General features: G+C 32.3%; 2 protein-coding genes across 8 annotated transcripts; one reads left to right on the top strand and one right to left on the bottom strand.

Moving 5' to 3' along the window:
* Positions 1-527: 527 nt before the first annotated feature.
* On the top strand, positions 528-8,989 carry LOC104904880 (cinnamoyl-CoA reductase 1). The gene is made up of 5 exons (XM_010693293.4): positions 528-790; positions 1,110-1,264; positions 1,875-2,060; positions 4,419-4,771; positions 8,482-8,989. Exons 1-5 carry the CDS (start codon positions 634-636, stop codon positions 8,663-8,665), a joined length of 1,035 nt encoding a protein of 344 aa, XP_010691595.1. The 5' UTR covers positions 528-633; the 3' UTR covers positions 8,666-8,989.
* A 2,554-nt stretch (positions 8,990-11,543) lies between these two features.
* LOC104904879 (metal transporter Nramp6) lies at positions 11,544-22,447 on the bottom strand. 7 transcript variants are annotated; one of them, XM_057391923.1, is made up of 15 exons: positions 22,091-22,447; positions 21,833-21,878; positions 21,556-21,724; positions 21,387-21,465; positions 21,261-21,301; positions 19,305-19,383; positions 19,102-19,206; positions 18,792-18,901; positions 18,502-18,683; positions 18,336-18,405; positions 17,641-17,814; positions 17,459-17,563; positions 17,200-17,331; positions 16,908-17,003; positions 11,544-12,155 (listed from the first exon to the last, which is right to left on the bottom strand). In XM_057391923.1, exons 3-15 carry the CDS (start codon positions 21,685-21,687, stop codon positions 11,847-11,849), a joined length of 1,614 nt encoding a protein of 537 aa, XP_057247906.1. In that variant the 5' UTR covers positions 21,688-21,724; positions 21,833-21,878; positions 22,091-22,447; the 3' UTR covers positions 11,544-11,846. The 7 variants fall into 7 exon arrangements, with proteins under 7 accessions (XP_057247906.1, XP_048492521.1, XP_010691590.1 ...); XM_048636564.2 differs by having other exon boundaries at positions 21,556-21,731; positions 22,091-22,446; XM_010693288.4 differs by lacking the exon at positions 22,091-22,447 and having other exon boundaries at positions 21,556-21,731; positions 21,833-22,083.
* Positions 22,448-22,750: the final 303 nt, after the last annotated feature.

The raw sequence follows: 22,750 nt of genomic DNA, 5'->3' as shown, positions 1-22,750 counted from the left end.
TTTACCCTATCAAGTGTCGAGGGCTGATAAACATCTAACAATTAGATGTGTTAGATATAAGTTTTCGTGTAACAAATGTTGTTTGTGCATATCACATATGTTGTTTGTGTATGTAAATATATTGTTTCTGTTGTTTTCCTCTTATTTATTATAAGAAAAACAAACAATATTTTTACATACACAAACAACATATGTAATATGCACAAACAACATATGTTACACAAAAACTTATATCTAACACATCTAATAGTTAGATGTTTATCATTGCTTATCAAATGTCACCCCACCACACAAAAAAGAGAAAGAAAAGAAAACTAGAAAAAAAGAGAGGACATGAAAAACCTTCACCTACAACACTTCTATCATACTATCCTATCTAGCTTTCACTTTCATTACCAAATTACTCAAAAATCTTGTTTTTTTTTTTTTTTTTTTTAATAAAAAAAGAATATAGTATAATAATATAACGAGTAAAGTTGGTAGGTGGGAATAGTTTATCTCATTTTCCCTTTAAATACAAACATATCTACTTACAAATTTCCTTGGCTTTGAAAGCTTAACCATAGCTTTGAAAGCACTAAACATACAAACACCAAACAACCTTTCATAAAGAATTAACGTACAAGGACAAAAATGCCCTCCGACAAAGACAATGACAACGCTGCTGCTGCCACCACCGGAAACGGAGAAACTGTTTGTGTGACAGGTGCTGGTGGGTTCATAGGCTCATGGATGGTTAAGCTCCTCCTCCAGAAAGGGTACACCGTTAAAGGGACTCTCAGAAATCCAGGCAAGCAATGTTTATATATATAGTACGCTGTATTTTTTTAGTTGCAACATTTGCTTTTTCATATTTGTCGAGACGATTATTTGAAATTCTTGCATTCAGACGAATCCAACAAGAGCTTACTTGACTATGTTTTTTCTTATACAATAATGCAAGATAGTTTAACAAAGTTGGTTGATGAATAGTGCAACAAAACTAAATGATGCGACTAAAAAAATACTTCGGAAGTATATAGGAGTATCATTTTAGAGTATAAGATTAACCAGGGATTTGCTATTATTGTACATACAAATTATAATTATTGAATTAAAAAATAATACAGATGATCCAAAGAATGCACATTTGAGGGAGTTGGAAGGAGCAAAGGAAAGGCTGATACTGTGTAAGGCTGATCTTCTTGATTTTGAGGGACTTAAAGCTGCTATTACTGGCTCTCATGGTGTTTTTCACACTGCTTCTCCTGTTACTGATGATCCTGTATGTTTCTTTTTCTTCCGTGTTTCTTTTTTCTCTACAATAACTAAAGTGGCTTAGTATAATACTATCCCGATCTTTATTAGTTTATCCGTATTTTTTTTTTGAAATGTCCCTTATTAGTTTACCTTTTTTTTTTTATTTCTATTTTTGAAATGAGACTACTAATTTTCCATCACACATACATTCAACATTATTAACATAAAAATAATAGTTTCTCTTTCTTTTTATGTCCCACAACTTTGTTTCTCCTAAAACTTTGTAAAAAAAAAACGTGTAAATTAATAAAAACCGGAGGGAGTATTACCCAAAAAGATAAAATAAAAAGGTGCGTGGCTTCATAGAAAAGCTTAAGCATTGAAAATCGAAGCCTCCATGAATCATCATTTTTTAAATCTATGTTTCAAAGTTTAATATATTTTCTTCACATAAGTACGTACACAACATCCTCCATGCATAATCATTTTATGATATTTTAGTTTCTTTTTATAAACAATGCAGCTTAGGTAATAAATGCATACATTCCTTTTAAGTATATTTTTTTGCAATCTGAGAAAAAAAGTTCTATGATATTAGTGTTAAAATAATCTGCCTTTTTTTTGGGTAAAAAAAGGAACAAATGGTAGAGCCAGCAGTTATCGGGACGAAAAATGTGATAACAGCAGCAGCAGAGGCAAAGGTGAAGCGTGTGGTGTTTACATCTTCAATAGGAGCGGTCTATATGGACCCAAATCGGAGCCCCGATAAGGTGGTGGATGAGAGCTGTTGGAGTGATCTCGACTTTTGCAAGAACACTAAGGTTTCTTCAACTTTTAAGTCCCATGCATATGTCACTGAATTTATTGGAAGTTATTGGTTTCTTTTGTTTATTTTAACTTTTACAGTTCATCTTGTAAATTGCACGGACACGGAACACTGACACGGATACGGACACGGACATGTAGACACGTAGACATGGGGAAACGGAAATTCTAAGTGAAAAAACACGGGGAAAACATTAGAGAACACGATATTTTACAGTTTTGATAGTAAATTAGGCTATATTTTGAGAGATTTAGAGATATTAAAAGGAAAAAGTAAGGTTGAGAAGGAAAACATTTCTTCTAGTAACAAATAACTGTGTTGATCTCGTTTCAATTCACTATTGATCTTCAAAAGAAAATTCAGAGTGTCTGAAAGTAACCTAAAGTGTCGAAAACGTTTAAAATGTCAGAAACGCGACACGTTGACTCAAAGAGAGCGTCACTACATAACTTAAAATTAAGTACGGCCCAAGCCCAATATTAAGACGAGAACATGCCATATTTTTAAATATAACGACTAGTTTAATCTATTTAGGGACCATGTTAATCTATTTCGTGACCAGTTTAATCTACTCATTAATGACATCCTTTAATTCATTCAGTGCGTGACTAGTTTAATCCATTTAGTGACTAGTTTAATCCGTTCTGTAAAACTACATATTATTTTTTTAAAATTATCTATTGTAATTCGATAATCAAGAAAAAAGGAAGGAAAAGAGAAGGGATGACTAGGATAGTGTTGGGTTAGAGTGAAATGAAATGGAATTGTTAGAAAAATTAGTCTTGATTTTGTCTAATTTTATGTTAAAATTAAACCGCCTATTTTAATAATTTGTGTAACTTTTAAGGGTTGTTCACTTCATTCAAACTGAATTATTTGAACCTAACTAATGAGCCATGAAATTACTTTAGTTTATACCTTATTAAATCTTATTATTAGTACTAAGAAAGTAAAGACATAAACTTTAAAGCGAAACTTCAAAGGATCCTGTTGAAATTGATGTAAAGCCAAATCCCACACCAAAAATCATGACTAAAACTCCATTCACAATCAACTTGTACACTACTCCTAATTATCATGTTTATATGGTGCCTTTAAATCAGCCGAATTTTCCCGCACATTTTACATTTATTATTGGGACCAGAAAACATGTAGGTCATTTAATTTGTCCAGATAGTTGGTAATTTCGTTACGTGGTGATACATAACAATGTTTAAAGTTGGATCATGATGTCAAGGAATATGTATGGGTGAATGAGTCCACGGAACTCATGTATATATAAAGTTTGCTGGGACCTTTAAAATAACATCGTGATTTGTGACATTTGTAACAATGTTCATGGTGGCTCTCAATTTAAATTCACTAATTTCTATCATACACTAAGATAGCCAATAATGATAATATAGACAAACTTTGGGAAAAAGAATTAAATTTCACAAGGAGGATATTGTCCAAGGATAGGAGTTAGCTCAGGTGGATAGAGCGTTTCTCCTTGGTTCAATCCTTACCCCCATCATTATGTTGGGGTATTCCTTTTGCATGCTATGCATGCCTTAGGCTATGTTCAGTTCACCTTATTTTTGCTTATTTCAGATCAGATCAGATCAGATCAGAAAAAATAAGTTCAGATCAGATCAGTTCAGATCATGCTTATATTTAAAAATCACTATATCTTTCATTACATATTAGTAAAAATTATAATAATTGAATATTAATAATGTATTCATTGAGACGAATCAAACAAGGCCCCACATGACTATATTTTTTCTTATATATTAAGAGAAATCTAAAAGATAAGATCTTGTTATCAGATCAGTTCAGATCAGATCAGAAAAAATAAGTTCAGATCAGATCAGATAAGTTCATAAGATCTTGTTATCAGATCAGTTCAGATCAGATCAGAAAAAATAAGTTCAGATCAGAAAATTTCAGGTGAACTAAACATAGCCTTACCAGCCAATATGTTGGTGTTTCCTAGGATATTATCCTAAAATAATGCATTTATCTATGATGTGGAAATGTAGAATATTTAACCCATTCAAAGGGTTGTGCAAGAAGTACCACAGTTCTATAGTTCTTGTATTCGAAATTAATGACATATAGGGTGTTATGTTATAAATGCGCTGGATACAGTTTTGATGGTACCTTATAAGTATTTAGCTACAATGTACGTTGATTTGCTTATATTACCAATTAAAGTAGGATCACGATTTATGGAGCACAATCAATATTAATATATTATCATACCTTTAAGGGAGAAAACATAGATGCAATATATGTTAATTGGTATGTTTAAATTGAGTAAAACATGATCAAGACATATATAATTAAATTTATGTATATAAAACTGCAGAATTGGTATTGCTACGGGAAGGCGGTGGCGGAGCAGGCAGCATGGGAGGTGGCGAAGGAGAAAGGAGTGGATCTAGTGGTGGTGTGCCCGGTGTTAGTATTGGGGCCAATATTGCAATCAAGTATAAATGCAAGCATCATTCATATACTAAAGTACTTGACTGGGTCAGCCAAAAAATATGTGAATTCAGTTCAAGCTTATGTGCATGTTAAGGATGTGGCATTGGCCCACATTTTAGTGTATGAGAATCCCTCTGCTTCTGGACGCTTCCTTTGTGCTGAGAGTGTGCTCCATCGAGGGGATGTCTGTGAGATTTTGGCCAAATTCTTCCCTGAGTATCCTGTTCCTACAAAGTAAGTATCCTTTTCTCTACATTTTCTTAATATTTTGCAAGTCTATTATCGGAAAAAATAGTAAAATTGATAGAATATAAAATTAATCTCGGAGTTCCAATCAAGTTTAAACGATTGGTTGAGTCGAAACCCCAGAGTTAATTTTATATTATATCAAAATGTTAATGATCAATAAATTAATCAGGGAAGAGGATAAAACATAAAGCACACCCATCATTTCATAACAAGTGCCAACATAATCTAAATGGTAGAAAATACATGACAAGTAACAACTTATTCTTACACCAAATATTTGCTTTCGTTACGTTTTAGCAATCATATGAAAATGAAAAAAACATGTCTAGTAAATTTCGAATCATATCTATAATCTTATATTTAGAAATTTGAAGCTTGGATAAGAAGATTCATACATTAAGAAAATAATTTAAAATTTTACATAAGAGATTTCGAACTTATAACCTTTTACTTTGTAATATCATGATCTTATGACTTATCACTCTATTATATTCAATTATCGGAGACGTCACCCGAACCCAACAAGTAGTTGGATTTAATAACACTGCTTTTTAAAATGTCAGTAGATGCGAACTTTTAAGAAAATACTTCTCTATTAATGTAGATATATAATCATTCACATTCATAAATCTTGTTTTTATTAATATAGTGTTGTTGAATAATCCTATGATTGAGGCTGATGTTTGGGCCCGGATCCTCTAGAGTTTTATGAAAACTCTACAAAGTAGAGTTGAATTCTGACCATATATTATAAAATCAAGGGCTCATGATTAGTGGGAAAGGAAAAGATATGAGCAGAATATTCGGATATCTATATTAATATTAATTAAATAATATTAGTTAATTTTTGTCTCCTTTACTGTCAAATTCTTTCAAATACATTCCCTAACAACAATAAACTTGACCACCTACTAGCAATAAGAAATAATTCCTATTATCACAAGAGTTATTGAACTTATGTTGGTTCGTGCTTTGTACAAATACAAATATTGTTTTTAAAAATTTGTGTAACATCATACAAACAACTAGCCACTTAAGGTTGATTTTTTATATGAGACGCATTCATAACAATATATCATGATTTTAAGTTGAAGAGAACGTATCTTTAGCTATTTAATGCTAAAATATCAGAAGAAATTTGTCAATTGAGCCAATATACATGTTTTACATATAGCAAAAGCTAGAGCTGATCATTTTGGCTCGGCCCGGCCCTGATTTTGGGCATAATTTTTTAGCCCGCGGTCGGGACCGGTCCGATTTTTTTTTTTGTTTTGGGCAAGTCAAAAATGATTTTTTAGTCTATTTTTTGTTCCGAAAAGCCCACTCATTTTGGCACGGCTTGACCAATGAGCAAATTTTTTTTCCGGTCCGGCTCATGACCACCTCTAGGAAAAGCCATGTGCCTTGATTAATATATTTGTTTGTCTAAGAAAATAATGAAAGACAATATTAACTAAAAAAGGAGAATGTTACACAACTTACATTAGTTTTGATTCAAGTATAAGTTAGCTACATTTTAAGTGGCTAATACTTTTGAGAGAAAAAGCTACAACCATTTAATTTGGTAAGTGGAAATGAACAAGTGTTGAAGCAAGTGTAATGCACTATCATTGCCAAAAAGAGAAAAGATAAAATAATGAGAAGAGTACTATAGTGCATTGGATAATTGGATTGCGTTTGTTTGGTGTCACACTGACGTATAAAAAAGAACCATATTATGTTTGATTGAAACACTGTCCCATAATATTTGGGCCATACCTCTATATTATAATACGACTATAATTTTGTTTTTGGTGGAAAGATGAGAAGCTGTAATAGCTTCCTCAACCACTACCAAATTTGTTTCGATCAGGCATGGGGCTGGGCCCAACTCAGCACTAGTCGTGTGCGAGTGCGACCTTAAATGCCGTATCATCAATCATCATTCCCTTTGATCGTGTTGTGTCATCACCTTTGGAGTAAACTCTAATAGAAAACGACACATCATTTATGTTTTAGGTTTAGTGGAGGGTCTTTAGTCGAGAAAGTGTTGGTAACTCATAGTGAGATGTTAAAATAGTATCTCGTAAAATTTTGATATCAAAATTAAGTCAAAGTAATATCAAATAATAGTCATTTGGGATCAAAATATAACCTTAATTGGTATCAATTTTCCACTTTGGTACCAAAATAGAATTAATTTGGTTTTGTTATTAAATGACTCTATTTTGATATTACTTTGACTTAGTTTTGGTATTAAAAAATTTGTGAAGTTTCATTTTGACATTTCAAATGAGACGCCAATTCAAGCTCCTATTAGCACAAGAATGTTGGTGCCAATTGTAAATCTCTAGGAAAATGGACGGAACATCTTTAGGCTAACCTTACATTATAAAGTAGGTCAATACACACTAACTTGGGCCCCATACTCATCCTCGGTCGATATCTTGAAAATCTTGCTCCGTTTTTTTGTATTACTGTATTAGTAGTGTCTCCATTCTCAAAATTGTGGGCTAGAGAGTCTTACAAATAAAGTTATAGCCGAAAGGAACCAATAATATATAATACTCTAACTAATAACAATGACAAAGTAACAAATCTTACTCACCTAAGTCACTTTCTTTTGCTTGGGTGCATTGAATTTCACCTACTTTTATATTGGAGTCATAAAAATAAATGCACCAATACTTATTAGCATAGTCTTATTATCAAAATACACTTTATTGAACATGTCTCATCTTAATTTGGTAGGGTTTTTTTAGGCTTCAAATTACCAAATATTTTTCAATTAGAAAAATGGATTGATATTACTTCATTATACTTGCATAAGCGAATCATACTAAAATTTTATATTGGAGTTGCAAATGTCTTATTTGTTTCCAAAGTTTTTTTTTCGTCATATTTATTTGTTCTTTCGTTTTACTCAAGATCAAACTCATGACCAATAAGTATGTATATATGTGGTTTAAACAAAAAAAATAAAAAAAGAGAGTAATTAGATTATTAATTAAGTGTACGAAAGAATATGTCAGCTCGTGAAATATGACATGGAAATTTGATGATTTATAATAGATAAGTCATTATTTATTTTTTTCTACATTGATAAAACAAGATGTTTTACGCACCTTCTATTACTAGCCAACAACCATTTCACAGACTACATACACTTTCAAACCGACACTTCAACTAATAAAGCAAACTTAAAATCTAAGTCCTTATCAGTTATGAGAGTTACTCTTGCATTCCTACTCCTATGACCATGTCCTAAACCAATGCAAGTATAGCTCAAGTCAATTGTCATCTTTTTAATCAACTCCTAAGTTTCTCAATCTTTTTGTTTTCCTACAATTTGCATTTCTTTGACTAATGACCATTGACACCTACCTCCTTTCTAATTTTCCTTAATTTTGTTGAATCACTCCTTGGTACAATGTGTTTGACAATTTTTGCACCAAACTTGAATAATTAACTTTTTGCAATTTCCCAAATTCTAAGTTCATAGTAGTAAACTAGTAATGAAAGTTATTGAAATGAATGAAAATCTAGGACATTGCTACATTTAATCGGTAGGTAATCTACCCATTATTAATAGAAGCATTAAAATATTATTAATAATGTGAGTTTGGATTTCACTATCATCACTTACCATTACTCTCTATTAGTGGTGGGTATATTACCGGACGAGTAGACTAATTATTTTCCGAAAATGTTTGTAGGTGCTCAGACGAAGTGAACCCAAGAGCAAAACCATACAAGTTCTCCAACCAAAAGCTGAAGGACTTAGGATTGGAATTCACCCCAGCTAAGCAATGCTTATACGACACCGTTAAGTGCCTCCAAGATAAGGGTCACCTTCCTATACCTTCACCGCAAGAGGATGCCGTCCATATCCGAACATGAAAGCGTTAACCTATGCATGGCTTCGTATGATTATGTAACAGTTATTATGATCGATCAAAGCTGAAAAGGGATTCCATAGAATTCAGAAATTGTTGTACTTATAATGGGACTATGATAAGCCATGAACTAGCTTATGCTATTTTGACGCAAATATCAGATTTCTACTTTCTAAATTACAACCTAGGTAACTCTTTGGATGAGGGAACGTATTAGTACCTAACTTATCCTCATTAACCGGGGGTTAAAACTTTCATGGAAGCATTGAGCATGATATCGTTATTGAAAGTGTATACAATAATCAATAAGATGCATTTATATCTGCTATCTTTGTATTTGTCTAATTAAAGAGTGATAAGGAATTAGAGATAAAAATAAAAATTTCAATGGAATTTGGATAAGAGAATTTAAAAGGTTAAAGATCAAAAAGCTTGTCTACATGTTTTTATAATTACATCAATTATTATAGGACTTTATAATGTTTTACTTTGAAATATTAAACATTGAAATTGTAATAGATTAGTTGTTAAACTCTCACATTTCATTTCAAAAGTCATGTGTTAGAATCCTAGTAATTACACGTTGTTGATATTTTTGATTGAGATATAAACATGTGCATTAGAAGTTTCAGAAGAATGTCACGTGGCGCCGTTCCTTTGATAAGAACGCCTTCTAATATATTTGTGTGTATATATCACTATATTACCTAGAGCGAGTATTAAGTAGTTTTCCAAGGAGGAGTGAGCATATTATAGTCGTACTGAGTATATTTTTTTTTTTACGGATTTTTCACCATATACCTCAACAAATTTTTGTATTCACCACATATTCTTAATGTTTTCAAAATTCACCGTATACCCCTCAATTTATTAATAACTCACTATATGCCTTTAATGATTAACCACTATTAACTTTTTTGATCATTAACCCCTAATTTCGTTACTAAATCCTAATTAACCCCAATGCGACCTATTAAACCAACTCCCCGCATAGGTTGATCGGACACAGTCAAATATGTCAAAGGACTAACTGAACCAAAAGTTTAAGCTGATGGTTGAGGCCCCATGAATAGATTTATACTCTATCACGCCCCTCACGCGAGAGCCCTTTGGGCTTGAATTGTGGATGCAACACATGCCTCCCTCATATCTGGCGCTAAATATTCTACTGAGAAAGGAGGGGTAGAGAAGATTCGAACCCGTGACCTTTTTGTCACGCTGGCTCTGATACCATGTCAAAGTACTAACTCAACCAAAAGTTTAAACTGATGGTTGAGGATCCAGGAATAAATTTATACTCTATTACGCCCTTCACGCAAGAGCCTTTTGGGCTTGAAGTGTGGATGCAATACAGGCCTCCCTCATACCTGACGCTAAATCTCTATTATATATGGGAAGGGGGAGCAATGGTTTCCTCTTTTGAAATACCTATTTTGCCCCCCTTCTCTTTCTAAATTATAAAAGGATTGTCAAAATCAAAATCGACACTCAAAGAAAACTACCGAAAATTAATTTACAACACTCACTCACAAATCACTTAAAAGAAGAAACTTTACAAATCACTCATACAATTGAGAAAATCACATTACAAAAAATCACACAAATCACTCAAATAATCAGGAAACTTTATTGAAATTTAAAATTAACATATAAACTAAAACTAATAACTTAGAACGTCAATACATACAAAAACATTTACAAAAATTTACTTACAAATCACTATTCTCAAGAACCATTCACAATTAATGGTGGGCCATGATAAAAAAATAGAGGTGTATTTGTAGTGAAATCGGAATTTAGAAGTTAGACAAGGAAAAAAATAATTTACTTTTTTATAGTGTTTCCTATATATAATAAAAAATTTACATATATTTGGACCTATCTTTTTCATTATTATAATAGCGATTAATTATCAAGGTAAAAAGGTTTATGTAAAATATCATTCAAGAATTAAAGTACAACATATCTCTATTATATAAGAGAGGGGGGAGCTATGGTGTCCCAATGAAGAGACTATGTTACCCCCTTCCATTCTAAATTACAAATTCACTTACAAATCAAATGGGGTTCAAACAAAAATACCAAAAATATAATTATAACAATCATTCACAAACTACTACCTATGAAAAAATTGACTTGAAATCAAAGTGTCCACTTTCTTTACAATTTATGAAGTACTGTACTTAATTCAAAAATCAACTAAAAAATTATAATATTAGAAATCATAAATAAATTCAATAAAATTTTTATTTTGTTCATAGAAGTTAACTTTGAAAATTAAAAAAAAAAAAAAGAATGGTGAGAGACTTAAGTGACAGAAACTAAACCAATCAAATTTTGCAACTAAAAACAATTATACTTCATATGTCTAAAGTTCAAATTTTGACTCTTATGCCGAAGAAAAAATCGAGGTTCGAATGGGAAATTTCTATGTCTCTTCTCATGTACAATCCCTTATATGGAGATTAACTCGACCGAGGTTTTAGCGTTTCATAGGGCAGTGCAGATCTCTCTCAATAATACCGCCTTCAAGTCACTTCAATTCCCATATCAATTGAATCGGATTCAAAAAATGCAGTCTCATGGTGCTCGAATCCCAATGGTGGACCTTGGAACCTTAATTTTATCCTTAATTTCATCCGCTCAACTCCTGCAAAAGGCATTCAACTTTCCATCCACCTTAAGGGGCGAAGCACGAACTACGTTGCTGATGGGTTAGCAAGCAAGCTCTCCACCGAGGCTCAGATTTCGTAGCGTGGCTTTAACTGTTCTTAGCTAGATTTTCTTTCTCACTGAATCTGTTCCTTGTCTAGTAATTTACAGCCAGTGGATGTCCCTCTCATATGCACTATCTCTCTTGTATGTTGATTATTATCTTCATCAATGAGAAATTGAAAACTATATAAAAAAAAGAGAGAGAATCTTCATATGGAGTTGCACATATCTGTTATAATACAAAATCCATCAGCTAAGAAGCTAAATCTCAATGTATATATGTTACAAAGCCAACTTGTTCATCAAAACTTCAATGTTTGGGGGAACGTTGCAAACCTCATGATATCTGTGTACTGTGAGCTAAAATAAGGATGATATTAATGCCCGTAAAATTAACTTAAAAATCATATTAGATAAGTTGATACTATCTTTGATTTTTAGCAAAATTGAAATCTAAGACATGACACCCATTAGTCAACCTCTACATTGTTGGTCCTTCTTTGAGGTAGTTGCATATTTACTATGTCTTCTCGAGGAATTTGTTGATCTTCTCGCATTGTTAATGCCAGAAGCTGAGTACTCTCCTTATTTTTACGAATAATAAGATATGCAATCGCAGCCAGATATATAAGCAATCCTGAAAATCCCAATATTCCAGCAAATATGGCATATACTAGTTTCAGCTTGCTGTGTAATAGTAGCTTGATAAAACTGCTTGAGATGAAGTAAATGTTAATGACCATGATCATAGACCCAATCATCCAGGTGACTGCTGAAAGCTGTACATAGTCAAACAAACGATAAACATCAGGAATCACATTATGGCGATTATGCTACCTCAAACAAGCTAAGGTGATCGAGTCAGATGTTTTTCAAGTTATTAACTATGTATCGAGGCGGTAGGTAGGGGTGTAAGTGCACTGTGAAAAGTCCAAAGTCCAATACAATCCAATCCAAATTTATCGGATTGGACTGGACTGAAAAATATTTGGACTTGACACAGACTCAAATTTTCGAGTCTAACTATCTTCAGACTCGATTTGGACTCTAACTATCTTCAGACTCGATTTGGACTCACATCATTTGACCTAGTCCAAAAAATATACGATTTTTCGCCAAATACCCCGAGTTTTTAAAAAATTCAACAGGTACCCCCCATGTTTTCAAAATTCACCAGCTACCCATAAGTTTAATAATAATACACCCAAATACCTTTAATAACTAACGGTGTTAACCATCGTTAGTCATTAACACTAAATTTCTTTTTTAAACCTTAATTAATAACTAACTAGGTTTTAGGCCCGTGCATAATGCACGGGAACTATTTAGTATAATAACAATGTATATGTATCAGCTATAATGAAAACTTGTAAACGATTCTTACGTTAACTTGATAAAAAAAACTTTGTGTTTAAGAGATATACACCTTTATATCAATTACAAAGTTGTTTAACATATAAATAATACTCATATGTTTTGGAAGACTTCTTTTTAGTGCAAAACAAAATTTATTAAGAAGATACTCCCTCCATTCTATTTTTATAATATTGCAAAATGAGATTTTTACACTATCTATTCACCATCATAACCTTTCACTACACATTATGATTTTTATGTAAGGAAAAATATTGTCATCTGGGGTCTTGTTAGATTCGTCTCGATATACACTTTCAGAATATCAATTTTGTATAATTTTACTAAAAAGTAATTAAAGATATTAATAGTTAAAATAGTGCATTGGCAAACGTGAAAATTACTCAATTGTTGCAGTAGAAAAAGAACGGAGGTTGTATAACATAGTCATAAGCAAAGCCAACAACACCTTAAGAGGAACTTTGAAATTCCATATTTTCTCCACACTTTCGATACAATTGAACCGCTAATAACTTATGTATGGGAATTCTTTGAAAAATTAATAAAGTGATGACATAATTGAATATAATATACCAATTTTGGCAAAGCCCCACAAAGCCATCATCTAAGGGTTGAGATGACAAAGGTAAATTAATGATCTCAACTGCTTCAAAAAGGGAGAAAAGTTGCACGAACTTGGTCTTATCCCACTAACCACTTAGGGTCAATTGTCTTAGAAACCCTCTCCACACTACAGTCTTCATTTTTTACTCGAAATGGCCTTAAAGTGTTAGACTTCCCATGTTTCTCATAAATTAGTACTATTAGGCAATTTTTACTCGTGACTAAAATGGCTACATAAAATTAGCCATGACTAAGAACTGGTTCGGGAGATATAAACCTATCATGTGATACGGATTGTCCTTGACTTTTAACACATGGCTGAAAAAACTGTCTTTTTTGAAACATCATAAGAAATTTTGTTCCAACTGACGGAATAAGTACCATATGGGGTATAAATACCTTATTCCCCGTTGCTACCTGAAATTACCACAATTTCGATGATATATTGTATCATACCTTATTCCCCGTTCCATCTGACGTAATGAGTATCATACGGGGTTTCCCACTTTACTTTTTTGCCTAAATACCTTATTCCCCGTTGCACTTCGAAATAATCCTTACTCATTAGTTTCTTCCTAAAAACAATTTTAAAAATATTAAGCCACCACAATTTAATATTAAGAATGGTTTAGAAAATGATAATTTTGTATAGTAAACAAATATAAATATACAGTACTTGTATAATGTATGTGTGTTTTATAAGTTCTCCATATGATTTACATTTCAATATTATCTTTTACATCGAAAAAAAAGAAGCTGTCAAAATAAAGTGCATAGGCAAATTAACAACTTTTCTAATTCGATAACTTATGATCTTTCAACGACAGTTTTACTCTCTTATGACCAACTAAAATTGAATACTTATAAATCCCTCTTTTGATATATAATTAACTCATTTTGTTGATTCACCTTCTCAATTAGTGTCTCGAAGCTCATTAAAGAAAGCTATATTTTATAATTTAAGCACATGGGCCATGTTTCATCTCTCTACTAATCCTTTATTTTAGAATTTTTATATAGAATGGGCCAAATTCAAAGTGTACATTTTCTTTAAAAATGATATTAATATCAAGCGTAAGTTCATAAGTGGATGTATTTATAATTTTTGTTTCATTTGAATGTAAGAGCGTGGGAAAATTTTGAGTGATCCTAAGGTTAAACCCTCTTAGACACAATAAAATAATAATATTAATATATATACAATAAATTGGAGAGAGAACAATCATAAAATTAATGTCTGAATGTACTATTGGCCAAGGAAATTTCAATAATTAGAGGGCTGACAGCCCGTTGGATCACCTAATCATCTAAATTTTTTCGAACTTATATCGTCATAGTTTTGTCAAAATAAGTTGAAGTGAACCGACCCTCTATGTTGGTTTTCACTTTTTTTTTACCTTATTTAATTTCTTGTTTCATATATTGTCTCTTGTCTTACTTCTCTCACTTTAAGGTATTGTTCTCCCCAACTTATTTTCAGTTCAATTCAATTCCTAAATTATTATCATTTATTATTATTAATTTAATTCAGTTCAATTCAGTTCAGTTGTTGTTATGCTAAAGAGAACAACCCTAACTCCTGTTTTTTTTTTTAAAAAAAAAATTAGTATGTATTGGTCATGGATATTATTTGTTAAGATGATTCATATTAGCCCACCTTAGACCACTTCGTGACTAAAGATTAAGTTGTTATTGTTTTTGTTATATGTAACCTCTGATCATAGTCATGGTGTGACATATATTTTTTTTAACAAAACATTTTTTTTATTTCTTATTTGGCAATAAAATCGGACCTACTTTTTACATCTTAAGTATAAGGTATCCTCCGGATAATTCAAATCAAAGCAATTGGATGTCCAACCCGGGCCCATATGACCGATCAATAAAAATACTCCAACACTCCACCTTGGGGAATATTTTATAAAATTAAAGATTTAGGATGTTTCTCATAAAATCATGGTTAATAGTAGCTCATGAATTATTATAATAATAGTGTAATTAAAAATATATTTTAAAACCGATTTATGACCCATGTGTTCAGTGATTGATGTAATTAATGTCATGATAAAATGCACGGGAAGTTTTTTGTTGATTAGAAAACTAAAAAAAAATATCGATTGACTTTTTTATTTATACAAATTCTTTAGTACCACAAATATACAGTAAGTTATTGTTACATGAGGGTAACTTGTTGTCACAAATACATCAGTTTTCTCAATCTAGAAGTGATCTATTTAAGATTATAAGTTACCGCTTTTACCAATAAATTTTATTATTCATCTAGATATAATAGTTGGAAACAATTAGTTTTAACTTGTCGAAAAATTACATTTTGAACATATTGCTTTAGACCCTTGTAGATTGTACGCATAATTTTCATTTGTTTTTTCAATATGTTTGAAGTTCAATACTACTTTAGGTATACTTAATTACATCTAATAGTTGTTTTTGTATTTCATGGTATCTTGTGTAAAGTCATATATATTATGTAGATTACGATCTATATTATATTACTAAAAGTTACACAAGAAACACATGTCACTTCGTACTATAATTTTTTCCCAACAAAATAATTTTTCTATATTTTCTATTTTTTTCGCCTGTCCCTTCTACTTTATGGCAAGAAGTTATACGTTTGAGATATGATTTGGACTTGTGCATAATGCATGGGAATTGTTTTTTTTAAGTAGTTGTTTTTGTTCCAAATTTATTAAATCCATAATAATCAGATTTCATGCATTTAAGGTTGAAATAATATAAAATATAAAATTATATTTCATGATATATACAAATCATTTTTTACAACATTTTAAACAATCTTTTTAATCGTGATATATACATCTATAAATAGGTACGTAAATGAAATAAAAAACACATTAAAATACGGGAAAATATTTTATAAATTTAAGATTTTAGGATGTTTCTCTTAAAATTATGGTTGAATATTAGCTCATGATTTAATTTTTTTATTATCATATCGTGTAATTAAAATATATTTTTAAAACTGGCTTATGACCAGTGTGTTAAAGGATATAATTGATTTTATTTCCTTAAATGTTACACTTATGTGGAAAGTAATTGATTTAATTTTTAAATCCTAACATCTAATTGATTTGTTGCCTAAAATGCTAGAATCATGGATAAAAGGAATTCAATTAGGCATAAAATTATGAGCTGAAAATGAGAGATCTTAAGGCTAATGACACGTGGCAGATTGATGAAATGTAAAGGAGAAATCGAGGAGCAATGTGAGGCTTTGAATAATGGTGGCTTGACACGTAGGTAGAATTTTTCTTCCTTTAATATTATATATGATTCTAACCATAACCCTTACTCCTAAACCATAAACCTAATCCTAAACCCCAACCCTCCCACAACCCCCCAACCCCCAGCACCCCTGCACCACAAAGGTCAACTTTGGACTGGATTTAAATTTGGCAATGTACAACCCAATTCAATCCACTTACACTCCTAATTATAGAAATTGAACCTGTATTGGTGATGCTTTCTTCGAAATTACCTATATTATTTTAAAGAGAGAAATAAGTAATTACCATCAATGAGTTGGCATGGACACCCATCTTAGCCTTACTGCTGGTGAATTTGAGAAGTGGAATGAGAGCAAATGGGAGTTCAAATGATAATATCATCTGCAAATTCAATTAAAAGCTTTTAGCTGATTTTCAGTACACAACAATAATTTTTAATAGAACAGTTGGATGTGCATTTTAAGGTAAAACCTTAGTTAAGGAATCTTCAGGGTGTGATAGAATAATGTGTGTGCTTATAACTTAAACTTCCTTTGAAACAACAAGAAAGAAGAAAGAGAACAAAAAAAAGTTTTACCGAAGCAATAATGATCAATCGTCCAGCTCCTGCAGAACCTCCAATAAGTGCAACAACTAAACTGGGGACGATAGCTAAGCATCTAGTTAACAAGTTCCTAATCCATGGTTCCATTCGTAAATCAAGAAAACCCTGGAAATAGAGCATTAAAAAACTATTAGAACTGATGAGTTGGAGTCCACTATTTATTTATTTCTATTAGTAGTGGGTTATTGACCCACTGGGTAGATAAAGTTTTTTTCCGAATAGATCATGGTACCTGCATGACATATTGGCCAGCATATGTTCCAGTTATTGTCGAGCTCTGACCCGATGCTAGCAATGCTATTCCAAACAGTTTTGAACTCCAGTTGCCCAACACATTCTGCTCACATTCATGACATATATGAAAACATTTTTTAGAATTTGAAGATAAGAACATAATAGAGAAAAGGAACAAACCTTGAGTAGAAATGATGCTTCATTCAAGTCCAAGTCTCTACAACTCTTCTGATCTTCCGGGTTCAGATTTGAGGAATTGCAAACTGCACCACTGACAGCTATGACAGATATATTAATAAGGAACGCCACTGCGAGTGCAATTCCACTTTCTATCATATAGTATCTACAAGCTTCCTGTGACAAAGTAATTACATGATATATGTTATTGTATTATGAATAGAAAGAATGTCTGAAGCGTTAAACCATGCAAAAACAAGTGACACACACAACTTTTGTTCATGTATTTCCTTTTTAATTATCCGAACCTATTGTTTCAGATGACAAAGGGGTTCTTTAACAATCGGCGGTTGGCCGTTGGTTTTTGGCTGGTTTAGTTGGCTTGTTTGACTGGTTGAAAGCATTGGCGGTATGTATTGACTTTCTAAATTGGTTGTTTAAGCCAGTTGTTTGCAAAAGTGTTTGGCAAAATTAATTGTAACGGTTGGCTATTATTAGAGATTTTGTGAGCCAATAAGCCAAAAGTCAATCCAAAAAGCTTTTTTTTTTTTTATTTTGGCCTAAAAATCAGTTTTTCAGCCAACCAAAAAGCCAATAACCAAACACTTTTTTTTGGCTGTTTAACCAAATTAAAAAGCCAAAAAGCCAATGAAAAAGCTATTTACCAAACATGGCCAAAATCTTACGGGGTGGATTACCTTGATACCACTAGCAGACCGAGGTATTTTTCTGGAAAGTACTAATGCAGAATGGAGGAACAAATTGTGGCTGCATCAAGCAACAATGAGATTAAACCCCTACAATCAGAAGCAACACTAAGAGAGTTATTGCGGAACTTAAATTAGAATACAAAATTAAACTTACGGCATAACCATAGCACCTAGTAAGGAAATGGCAAGGCCAGTTGCACCATCTCCTTTAAGTTGAGGAACAAATAATCCATGCATGACTTCTGAAGCATCAGGCTTCGCATACCCAAGCTCCGCAAGAAAACATGCAGCAATTGTAAGCACCAAAAAAGTAATCAAGAATTCCAGTTTTCGCACCTATCAAAGTTTATTGAGGATGATAATCAAAGTTAGATTCTTTGAGAAATATATACTCCATGGAAATGTTATAATTCAAGTTAGAAGCTAAAGAAATTATTAATTCACCCCATATTGTTGTAATGCAAGTAGCACCAGAGTGCTAAGCCCAGTCAGAAGAACACCAGCCCACACAGGAATATTAAAAAGCATATTCAACGCGAAAGCTGTTCCTATAACTGAAAACAAAAATATATTAACATTCATGATATGTCAAATAAGGAGGAGGAGAGTTTAGCCCACTTACAAGCTAGGAGGTTCGATCCTAAAACCAATTAGTAATAGGAGGAGTAAATCCTAATCTTATAAAGAAGTTTATTCTCTCCTCTTTCTTTAACGTGGGACACTCGTAGGTGGGTTTTAACAGATAGATTCTAACCTTCAGGAATGTCGCAGGCAACTATAGCAATTTCAGCCAAAATCCATAAAATAAAGTTTGGGACCTTTGAGTACTCAAATCTACAATGTTCCGCTAAATGTTTCCCTGAAAGCCATGAGGATTGAGGTAGAGTTATGTAACAGGCATGGGATGCTTAATATAATGGAACAATAGTATAAGAATGACTTGGGTGAAGGACATGCCTGTAACAACCCCAAGATTGGCAGCCATAGATTGAATGATGAGAGCAGCACATGAAGCCACTAATATGATCCAAAGTAACTGAAGCCATGCAATAGTTAGCTTATTAATCTTAGATAGAGAGACAAATTAAATTTGAACATCTATAAAGAGCTAAAACATGCTACTATGATTATCTTGATGATATTTCGTACTTGGTGTAAACAGAGGTGGATTCGGATTTTTAAATTTGGGAGTCCTAACCAAATCATCTGAAAACATGATAAAGAAATTGAATAACAATTTCATGACAAATATTATAAAATACTTTTTTTGTATTATATTTTAATATTTTGCTCATCTTTTAAACCTATCCAGCACTTGAACGTTTATGTAATCAAATACACAAATTTGACTATTAATTTTACATAAAAGAATAAGAAATTGATTTTTCAAAAAAATACCTAAAGATCAATAAGTTCAACATCTTACATGAATAACATGATAATATTTTTTTTTACTTGCTCAAACTTAGTATAAAAAAAATTGCATATAATCAAATTGTTGTATTTATTTAAAAAGGAATAAAGCAATTTTAAGATTGTGATGGTTAAAAACTAAACAGTTGGTCTTGTAAGGACCGCCTACTTTTAGATTAAAATTAGGCACGACCCAAACCTAATATTAGGAAGAATTAATGACATTTTTTTTTAATATAGTGACTACTTTAATCTTTTCGTGACAAGTTTAATCTATTTAGTAATGACATTGTCTAACTCATTCAGTAACTAGTTTAATATGTTTGGTAAGACTACCCAGTTATTTTTTGAAATTGTCTGTTTTAGTTCGAGAATCAAGAAAACAAGAAAGGAGAAGAGAAGGGGTGACTAGGATAGTGTTGGGTTAGAATAAAATTGCGTGGGCATAATAGAAAAAAATCAGTATTAAATTCGTTTAATTTTATGTTAAAATTAGACTGCCTATTCTTAATAATTTGTGAATACTAAGAGTTGAAATAAACATAGGTGAATTGTTTGTCTTTAGGTAATTAAGACAATGGATGTTAAACAAAAAGATTAGAGAAAAGGAATAAGGCTTAAGCCTTTAATTGAACCAAAAGCATTTGTTTATTTTGAAAAAAGAAAAAGAAACAACAAAAACTTAGAAGTTGTAAAGGAATAAGGCTTAAAGCTTAAGCCTTCAATTGAACCAAAAAGAATTTGTTTAAAATGAAAAAGAAAAAGAAACATAGCAAAAATAGTCGAACCGGCGACCAAAGTGAAATCACGAGTAACAAACCTTCACAGCTGCACTAGCCACTAAAGCAAGCTCACTACGTAAAACAAAAGCACATAGATTTTGTTTAACTGTTTTCTGCAGGTCAAAGGGCAAAAACAGATTTGTTTTTTGTTTGTTTCCGAGGGCCTTGCCACTTGCCACCCCGGACCCATAATGGTCCGTCTTAAATACTTCCTCTATTTCTTTTTACTTGTAACCATTTGACTTTTATGTTTGTCAATTTATAGCTTTAATCATTAATATCTTTAATTACCGATAAATAAATAATATAAAAAGTAAATCTTTGAAAAATACACATTGAGACAAATCTAACAAGATTACACATTTTTCTTAACCATACATCGCCAAAAAAACTACGTGAAGTTTGTGCATAGTGTAAAAGTCAAGCCGTTGCAAGTAAAAAAAACAGATTAAATATTCCTTATTTCCACATTATATATGTGTGGTGTGGTTATGCATGTGTGTTGACGTGTTGTAAGTGTAGTTGCGTGTGTGTCTGTGCTTGGTGGTCAAGCTTCTCACTGCCACTTGATCCTAGGCAAAAATACATAAGAATAAACTGACAAACACATATCTAAACAATTACAAGAAATTAACCTGTGTAGATTTGAGTAAAACAAGTGTTAATGGAAATAAAGTTGGATGGGCAAAGTGATGAAAAGAAGCAATAGAGTACTGACCTCATACTTAAATTGTGCTCCTGCCTGGAGATCCGTTTCAACTGATAATTAACACGTTAATTAGTTAGAAATGTAAATTGAAACAAACTAAGATGAAAACAAGAATAACTAAAAAAAAATACTTACAATTTCCAGGATCAATGTATGCTATGGATACAAGGAAGCCAGGACCCATATATGAAAAAAAGTTCTTCCAGCTTTTCTTCTGTGTTGCGTACATCAAACAATCAGACATCATAATAAAGTCTTAACTCATCGATGATGTAAAAGTTGAGAGAATTGAAGAGAACGAAACCTCTGAAACAAGAATCTGATCAGTCTCAATGGTTTCGATTAACCTTTCCCGAACATGACTACTCCCGCTTACGTTCCCACTTTCTCTTTGTGGACTCACTATGAACTGCGGCTGCTCTCTTCTCGTCCCCATTTTTCTCCCTGCTCGATGCTGCTATGTCGATATCAATCTAAATTCTGGAGTAACCAAATTAGTATAAAGATAACAAATTTTTTTTTGATCTATATGAGCCACGAAGGCAGTACAAAGTACAAAGAAGGGGAGGGGGGATTCGAACCTGTGACCTATCGTTCACAGCACCTCAATCTTAACCACTACATACCCTGTAAAGATAACAAATTACATACCATGTAGAGTAGCAAAAGTTTCTATATGAGAGTTTTAAGATCTTCCACCATTTTCGTTCTTATAACTTTGTATCTGACGTGTTTATAGAGGTGGTTCCACCAATAGAGAAATGCCAAGTGGTCCAAAAAAGATGGGAAAGGGGACCAATATATATAACTGAAACTTAAAACAAACTCTGGGACCTCACCTCAGTTCCTCAAGGATTAGGCTGAGTATATGTAGAATTTATGAGGGAAAGATTGATGCTTTGAATTTGTGTTATCTACCATCCGTTACTAAACTCCACATTTGACGGTTCATAAGTAAAGCCATCTTTTTCTTTTCCTAAGCCAAATTAGATTATCTAGTCAATTTTGGGTATCTCATTCTCATGCTCTAATTTCTTCTTTAGATTACCACTTCAATCATCCAACCATTTGAATTCCATTAGGACATAGGAATCATATTTACTATAAATTAGGCGTCTCCACTTTGTCTTCGAGTTGTGGCGTCAGTATGTACAGTCCCTAAGCCTTGACACGTTTGCGCCTACTGTGCTTTCCTCTCGACCTCTCCCCCAGTAATCCAGTATCACGTCACTTTCAATGCTCCTGTGCAGCAGATTCCAAAGCCATAAGTTGTTTTTTTAGGGTTTAATGTTTTGGATATCCAAGTATTATTGAGAATTTTCAAAGATTATTTACGGTGGGCATGTTTGGCAAAATTAATGGTTTTAGTAGCTGGTAGCGGTTGCAGTAGCTGTAACTATTGGGAGTAGCTATTAGGCTATGTTTAGTTCACCTGAAATTTTCTGATCTGAACTTATCTGATCTGATCTGAACTTATTTTTCTGATCTGATCTGATTAC

The sequence above is a fragment of the Beta vulgaris genome, chromosome 9, assembly GCF_026745355.1.
Source record: "Beta vulgaris subsp. vulgaris cultivar EL10 chromosome 9, EL10.2, whole genome shotgun sequence".
NCBI lineage: Eukaryota > Viridiplantae > Streptophyta > Magnoliopsida > Caryophyllales > Amaranthaceae > Beta > Beta vulgaris.
The sequence above is the reverse complement of the archived record's forward strand: the minus strand, read 5'-3'. Positions and strand labels throughout refer to the sequence as shown.